This window comes from Paramisgurnus dabryanus, chromosome 13, assembly GCF_030506205.2.
Source record: "Paramisgurnus dabryanus chromosome 13, PD_genome_1.1, whole genome shotgun sequence".
Taxonomy (NCBI): domain Eukaryota; kingdom Metazoa; phylum Chordata; class Actinopteri; order Cypriniformes; family Cobitidae; genus Paramisgurnus; species Paramisgurnus dabryanus.
This window is the reverse complement of record NC_133349.1, coordinates 37,305,288-37,314,136: the sequence shown is the minus strand read 5'-3', so window position 1 is coordinate 37,314,136 and position 8,849 is coordinate 37,305,288. Positions and strand designations below refer to the sequence as shown.

The following is an 8,849-nucleotide window of genomic DNA, read 5'->3' as shown; positions in this document are numbered from 1 at the left end:
TTAATTCAGATGAACCACCCTCATGGCTGGTTTTGTGGTCCAGGGTACCATGTTATATCTATTTTCTGTTTTGAGTGACATTGGCCAGTGTGATTTGCACCTGCACAGGCATTATTTAATTAGGCTTCCGGAAGATTCACGAGAAAGCGATTTCTCATAGCGTCAGCTATAAATAAACCATACTTGATTGGAAACAGTATATCACAAATCTATACATACAGCCATCCTACAGAATGTGGGTGAGCTATAGTAATTTCTAAAGATTAACTAGAGTTTGAAGTGCTTATATTCCCACACCTGAAAATATTGTCCATGGTTTTTATAAGTGTGTATGAATATTTTTGTGTAATGACACTATTCAAAATAACATGACAGTTAAGATATTTAAATGTTAGCCTGGAGTGAATTTAGGATGATGTGTCCATCTCCTAAAGTAACCCACAACCTGTTATTCTGGTTATTATTTCTGGAGTATTTTTCAAGGCTGTTGTAATTGCTTGGTTCTGGTTGCTGGAACAGACTCAGAGGTCTCCATTAAAAGTGCTCTTTGGCGCACTCTAGTGACTAATATTACAGTAATAAATTGATTCTCTTGAATCTTCAGTAGCAGGGCAGCAAATTATCCATGCTGTTGTACGCATTTTTTTGAGGGACTAGAGTCGGTTTTAGCCCAAATCTCATTTTCATTTTGAGAAGCAGAAAGGCACAATCCTTTGTGCATATGAAATCTTTAAAACACTTGGCACCTACTTTAGATAATGGGTCATGAAGGCAGCCATTGTTACACAAATAATTACATGCGAAGTGAATGCTAGGGTTTAAGTGCCTTAACAATTGTTTAATGGTAAATTTGCGTGAATGTGTTTAGCTGAGGTGAAACGGATTATGGCGTCTCTCACTTTACGCCACTATTTATAACAATACAACAGATATGCGGCGTTTAAATGGAGGGATGCAGTGACCTGTGCGGACGGGAGACGGACCCATGAAGCGGGAACGTTTAACTGCAGGAGCTGCTGAAGTTTCGCCATCGGAAGAAATGCGCAGGAGTTTCCACACGCAGCAGAAGATCAGCGCAGAGATCTCTGACCGGAGCCGACGCATGGACGTTTCTATTTCCACCTGAAACATCTCATGTTGTGTCCTTTCTTAACAAACATGTCTCCATTGGATCACTGGATCTTATGTCTGTTTTAGGGAATCTTGGAAGTTGCGGGTCTGGATATTCAGGGCGTTTTTTTTCATATTTTTTTGGTTTTGTCATTATTGTTTTCAGTCGATGGTGCACGGAAAGCATTTTGCTGTCGAATGTGGATTTAATTAGCCATTAAGTCAATGTCTCTTTCTTTCTTGACTGAAACGCAAACTCTTTCTACGCGCTTTGGATATTTTCTTCTCCCCTCCTGCTTTTGGAGTGAATTTAGGATGCTGTGTTTGTCTCCTACAGTAACCCACAACCTGTTATTCTGGTTATTATTTTTCCAAACACCACGATTAACTGTACCTCTAATCATAGGTAAGAACCTTTCAAACTTTAAACGTGAAATCGCGTTCGTTTGCCTGGATCTGACACTGCAAACCAATCAATTTAAACCTTTTGCCTGCAACAGAGCCTATTGTTTAGCACAATCTCATCAGATTGTTTGTGGGAATAATGTTAGTCTCATTATGGTCGAATAAATTTGCTTTAATTTTAGGTGCAATGCAAAACCGACTGTGAATGCATACTTAAAAAGATCTGGCAATTTTGCGCTTTTTTCGCATTTTTGCGCTGTCTTTGCGTTTTTGTGTAGGGGCCATGGTTTTTGGCGTATTGATTAAAATTGGCAAAACCTAGGGCATAATACAGTAACAATGGTTTTCATAGCCAAATCATGTTTTTTTATTTGGCTACTATGCACAACAGTGGGCTATTGGTTAAACTTCTTAAGGGATGACTTGAAGAGAATGTTGGTTGATGTACTTGAATATAATAGAGAATTCAAGTTCCAAGTCAAATATGATGATTTGGTGATTTATTGAATTTCACAATTGTTCAAAAGGGGGTTTTAAACTGTGGGTTAGTACCCAATTATGTCTCTTGCAGTGAATGACACAAAAAACTTTAGTGCAATTAACAACTAGCATCATGTATTTTACGACATCATGTATTTGTTGTCGTAGAATATTTTGATTTAGCAAATAAACCTATATTTTGTTCATACAATGACAAGAAAAAGAAAAAACTACTTTACTAAACAAGAACAAATATGTATTTAACCCATTTTTTTATACGCCCCTGGTTTAGAGGAATGCATTTAACGTGTAAAAATAGGAATGAAATTGTATGTGTTTTTCATACAGGCACAGAAGCTAGCTGTGAAAACGAGGGTGAAGTGTTACACATTCCCAATATCACAGACAACCCCTGTATCTCCTGTGTGTGTCTGGTAAGATATTAAATATGATCCTTATTATAGTTAGTATTGCATTTTACAGCTGAGGACTTAAAGCCGCTAGTTGGTTGATGAGTTGTTAGGAAGTGAGAAATATTAATTAAGCATGCATTCACTTAAGTTTAATTTAGGCAGCTAATAATGACAATCCCGGTAAAAAGATATCAAGGGAAATCAGTGTTTTTTCAAGGCGAGTGGTAAATGTTGCTGTTTTTCAATGAACTGTGAAAAAGATCACATAGCTTGTAACCCCCAGTAATCTTATAATTCACTGTAAATTGCTTCAAAAAAGCGCCCAAATGCAAAAATGTTCAAGTAAACTGACAAATAAATTATGGAAAAAAATGTGGGTAAAAATTGTCTAATTAATGTTTTGATCAAGTTTATTTTAAAATATCTTTATGGACTGTATGCTCTCTATGCATGTGGCAGTTTATTTTGACAAAATTTGTTTTCAACCTATTACATATATTTGTGGTATATTTGTGCTACTGCTACTACACTTTATTAAAACAACCATTTCAAAACAGTATGGGTTGAAAAACAGCCGTTTAGTCTTTTTGTTGTCACCTCTGATCCCCTGACCCCAGCCAAAATTTACTGTGACATACATCCTTATATGCAGCCCATAAACACAGTCTAACTGAAATTTTCATGTTTTTACATATATGAAATACATTAGAAACCTTTGATGAGAATTTGGACAGGGTGGGCCATCTATATGGGCCTCATGTAAAATCAATCTAACTGTGTTGTGTGAACTTTTTCAAAAATGCATCTCTCAAAGAGTTACTGTGTGTAAGTTGATATAATGGGTTAATGAATGTCTCATATTGATTTTTTAGTACATATGAGTTAATTAACTGATCAATACCGGAAAGGCCATCACTCAGTGTGAAAGCCAATTCCTGTCTTCATGTACACACATTTGTATGCTGTTAAAAGAGATGCCTATGAAGCACACATGATTTAATTAAGCTTATTTATCAAGTGAACAAATTAAATCAGGACTCTAAACAGACACACTCTAACTACCTCTACTGGCTTATCTTTGTCACTGCACTCTGTCATGAAGGATTATCTTTGTCATGCACTCTAAACTAAAATATCACATCCCAGTACTGGATTAGGGTCAGATAAGTATTCTTTTTTTTTGTACAGGATAAAAAAGCGGACTGTAAACAGGAGAGGTGTCTGCCTGTGGCAGAGGACTGTGCGCTGGTGGTCAAACAGACGGGGGCCTGCTGTGAAAGATGCAAAGGTCAATTCAAACACACTAAATAGGTGCAATTCATGCAAACACAATAGAGTCCTAAACTATTACAATGAGCTTTACTACCACCTTATGGACGAGAGACACCTTACCTCAAATTAAATATAATTTATACTTGGCATCAGGGGCGTCATGCAGCAAATATTTTTAAGGGGGCAGTGTGCACAGCAACCCTTCATACTGTAATCATAATTATTAACTTAAAAAAAACATCAAACCTAAAACACCATACCTTTGCCATATTTTATAAACTACAAATACAAAAAGAGAAACGATTATGAATGCTTTTATTGCTATTTTACACATAAAAGGGGCCATGGCATGAAAATCTGACTTTTTCCATGTTTAAGTGCTATGATTGGGTCCCCAGTGCTTCTATTAACCTAAAAAATGTGAAAAAGATCAACCCAGTAACTTAGTTTTGGTAAACCATTCTCTTCAAGCATGTGAAAAAATAGGTCGTTGAAATTTGGCTCTCCTTATGATGTCATAAGGAGCACTTCTTATAATAATACCACCCCTTAATCTGCACTATCCAACCACAGCACTGCCATTTAGTGCAGAGAAAGAGAGAGAGAGAAAAAAAAATTACAGCACAATTGAGTTATAATGGCAACAAACAACCATCATTGTGATCATTGTTTGCACTTCATCCTCTCATTTGCATTTTAATGGACACACCCAAAACGGCACATTTTTGCACACACCTACAAAGTGGCAAATTTAACATGTTATAATAAATTATTTATATGGTATTTTGAGCTAAAACTTCACATATGTGCTCTGGGGACACCAAAGATTTATTTGACATCTTAAAAAAGTCTTGTGCCATGGCCCCTTTAGTAAAAATCCTCAACGGTCACATCTGTGATTGCTGTGATGATCTACACTGAATAAAGTAATCTTTAGTAGTGAAAATTATTGTTCTGCCTAAACTGTAGCGTGTTGACCAAGCGATCCTATCTATAAGTATGGTGTACGAGACAAGGCAATGGTATGTAACAGGTGATAGTTCTATGTCATTAATATTAAGCCCAAGCGACAGAACTAAGTCTAATGTATGTTTACGTGTATGCGTGGGTCCGGTCATGTTTTGTCTAATACCGAGAGAATTTGAACATCCATAAACGCTAGTCCTAGTGCATATTTTGGGTTATTGATGTGGATATTAAAGTCACCAACGATAAGAGCTTTATCTACAGTGACTACTAGCTCAGACAGGAAATCTGCAATTTCTTTAAGAAAGTCTGTGTAGTGACCTGAAGGTCTGTAGATAGTTGCTAGGACAAAAGAAAGCTGTTTTTGTTACGATCAGTTATTTCCATATTTAACAGCATTATTTCAAAGGAATTACATTTTTGTTCAGATTTATGGTTTACTTTAAATATTTTATTGTATATTTTAGCTACACCACCAACTCTCCCCTTTAAGCAAGGTTCATGCTTATAATAATAGTCTTGTGGGGTGGATTGATTTAAACTAATGTAATCGTCTGCTTTAAGTCAGGTTTCTGTTAAGCAGAGCACATCTAAGTTTTGGTCAGTATTGATTTCATTGTTAATATGTTCTTTATTGGTAAGGGATCTTATGTTAAGAATGCCAAATTTTAACGTTTGAGTTTCATCTGCTGATGTATTGTTTTCTATTTTTATATCAACAAGATTTGTGCGAGACGAAGTAAATGGTGATCTCTATTTCTTTGTTCGAGGAACAGACACAGTCGAAATGTGTTGATACTCTCTGGTAATACAAACGCTATGTGCTGAGATATGCATGTTCTTGTCATGTCAAGGCAGCTAACAGACGGACGGTTAAGCCAATCTGTCTGTTTCCTGACCTGGGCCCTGGATAGTCAGACATTATCATAAGTAAGACTATTGATCAGATTTCTAGAGAGTATAGCACTTCCTTACCGGGATGGATGGAGGCCATCTCTCTTTAGCAGGTGGGGTCTCCTCCAGAAATGCTTCCAATTGTCTATAAACCCTATGTTATGCTGTGGGCATCACTTTGACATCCAGCTGTGAAACAACACTAATCTACCAAACGTCTCATCACCCAGGGTGGGGATCAGAGCATATTAAATTATCTGACATTGTTTTTGCCATTTCACACACCTCTTTAATAGTATCTTTGGTGATCTCCGACTTGCGGAATCTGGTGTCATTAGTGCCGACGTAAATAACAATCTTAAAAAACTTACGCTTAACATTAGCCAGCACTTTAACTTTGAATCTAATTTCAGACAAATGTCATCAAATTTACCTTCCACCATTGTAAACTGGTAACAGGTTGTATAAAAGTGGCCATATTTTTTCAAAAGCCTCTGCTTTACTTCTAGTTGCATGTCAGTTTTTCAAAAGCAAGTTTCTCAGACATTTGTTTGGTCTTTTTCATGCCAAACCAATAACATATTTAGTTTGTGAAAGTTTTTGTTTGTTTATATTAGGTACACTCTAAAAATGGCTTGGTTGGTTTTGACCCACAGTGGGTAAATATCGGACAGAACACATGCTGGGTTTAAAATAACCCAATGTTGGGTTGTTGTTTTGCAACTATGGATTATAATAACGCTTACGTTACTCACGTAACCCCGGTTCCCTGAAATAATGGGAACGAAGCATTGCATCAGTTGCTGACGCTATAGGAGGAAACTCCTGTTTACTCCGCGATTGAAGCCTATTGGTAAACGTCTGTAAAAAATACAGACCAATGACGTTTGAGCCCGCGCGCGGGATGCACACGTCCTTATATAAGCGCGGGGTCAAGTGTCAAGAGCTCATTATTATTCGACTGAAGCGTGCAGCCGAATAACACTCTCTGCGTAGACCAGGGGTTCTCAAAGTCCGGACTCCGGTCCGGATCCGGACCCGACGGGAACTTGATCCAGACCCGCGTCAACTTCATTTTACAAGTGCATTAATTTCTATGTGATGGATTAAATGTGTGCATTTGCTACGTTACAAATGCATATTAAACTTGTAAACCATTCGTTTAGTTTTCTTTACTTTTTGGATTTTAGATTATTCCTGGTCCGAAAATAAAACGAGTTATTTAAAAATTTCCTGTGTAACGCTGTAGCCATCACACCCAGATATTATGCACAGCTACGTCATGTACTACGGCTTTGATCAGTAAGTCCTTATCAATCTGAAATCACTGTTGGTTTGAGTCGTTTAAAACATGCATTTGAAAAAGCAACACTCATCAAACATAATCTTTATACATATTCTTTATTATCATGAAAATACCTGAAAAGGTTTTAAGAACATGAAATATAAATATATCCTTCCTGGAGCTGCCGTGTGTCTGGTTCTTTGTCTGCAGCGCATATTGAGTTTCTGCACGAGAGCGCCCCCTGGCTTTTGGATGTAGCGGCATTTCACCGTAATTCATTGAGATGCATAGCAAGCATCATCAGCTAATTTATAGGTGCACCCCTAATTTTGGTTAGTGTCTCTGCCTACCAACCACACTTTCTTTTGCCATGGTTTATGCATCTGATGGAAAACAAACTGTGCCATTTCTCTTATTAGGTTGCTCTGTATTTTGCACCTGGTTACTTTTGGCATATTTCTTGTGTTTATGTGTAAAAAAATGTTTTTACATTTTTTACACTTGTTATGTTTTTCACCAACTATTTGTGTTGATTGTTATATAAACAAATGATTTACATAAAGTTATTACCATGCTTGACCATTTTTTGTAATAACCAGTTTTTCCGGACCTATGAAAATGATGAGAATTCAGATTTGGACCTTTGAATGTAAACTTTGAGAACCCCTGGCGTAGACGTTTGTAGCACGGCAAGATACGCAATGCTTCGTTCCCATTATTTCAGGGAACCGGGGTTACGTGAGTAACCTAAGCGTTCCCTTTCAATACGGTTCATTTCGCATTGCGCCAGTTGCTGACGCTATGGGGGAACGTAATCCCATCACGCCGTGCATACACAACGAACTGAAGTGCCTTACCGGAGAGACTCTGTATGTGGCCCTATATCCAGCATATTCACAGCTTTATAGCAAAAGTTTGAGCACAATATAAAATGTTAACGCACATACGGTGGGGTATTAAACGCACTGGGATCCACATTACATAGCAAAAGACGGCGAGATCACAGAGCGCCCTGCTGGTGTGCGAGAATAAGTAAGTCCAGAGTCACGTTGGTGAGCTCGCTGAGCGCACCCCAATGTACACATAAAACGCATGAATGCGCGTCTATGGTTAAGCCGAGAGAACCTGCTCTCGTAGGGCAGGGACGTCTAAGCTGTAAAATCTGACAAACGTAGACGGCGAAGACCAGCCGGCCGCGTTGCAGATATCAAGAATATACTCCTGTAAACCAAGCCCATGATGAAGCCAACTTAGCAGAGAGTGGGTTCTAACATCATAGCTTATTGAGGAAGGCGTGAGCTAGCGCGATGGTTTCAACAATCCATCCGAATAGCCACTGTAGTAACCGGCATACTTAGTGAGTGATCTGCAAGGCTCACGAACGGCCGATCTGACTATAATATGCGGCAGAACGGTTTGTAGCGTGGGATTATACAGATACCACAATAGTGTGAACCCAGGTGAGCCCTCGAGAGCATCGGGGATGCATATACAGGAGGTAATATTATAGTGCACAGGTTGGTGAGCTTCCAAGCACGCCGTAAATGTGTGCTGACCATAAATTGCACGGGCACAGGTGAACACTTGAATACATTGTGAATGCATATAGATGAATCAGAGTGTTATAATATATTTCGCTGTTACCGGGCAGAAATAGAACATACTTTGCATAAGGACGCCTCGCGAGAGGGGTCCTAGTAGCTCGTGTCAACGTGTCATATGGCACGTAGGTCGTGTCTCACGGATGCAATCTCCATACGCCCGTCGTAAAGGGTTAATATGTCTGCACCTTGGTGGTTTAAGCACGAGATGCGTATCACTCTGATTGAACATAGCTTATAAAAGCGATGCAATGGGTTTATAAGGAGATGACTCGTCAGCTTGTACAGGGGGCGAGATCTCAATCTGGCTCGGTGAATAATGAAAACCACCTTAGTTTGCTCGACCGCGTTATCACAATAACACGGTCGAGAGTGCTGCAGTGCTAAAGTCATCCCCTTAAATGGACCGTATGTACAGTACAA

General features: G+C 38.6%; 1 protein-coding gene across 1 annotated transcript in view; it reads left to right on the top strand.

Annotated features, from left to right (window-relative positions):
* Nucleotides 1-646: 646 nt before the first annotated feature.
* Nucleotides 647-8,849, top strand: part of bmper (BMP binding endothelial regulator) — a 56,791-nt gene continuing 48,588 nt past the window's right edge. The window contains exons 1-3 of the mRNA XM_065243072.2: nucleotides 647-1,516; nucleotides 2,344-2,429; nucleotides 3,597-3,696. Coding sequence (XP_065099144.1) covers nucleotides 1,336-1,516; nucleotides 2,344-2,429; nucleotides 3,597-3,696 — 367 coding nt within the window. The 5' untranslated portion in view covers nucleotides 647-1,335. The remainder of the gene's footprint in view (nucleotides 1,517-2,343; nucleotides 2,430-3,596; nucleotides 3,697-8,849) is intronic.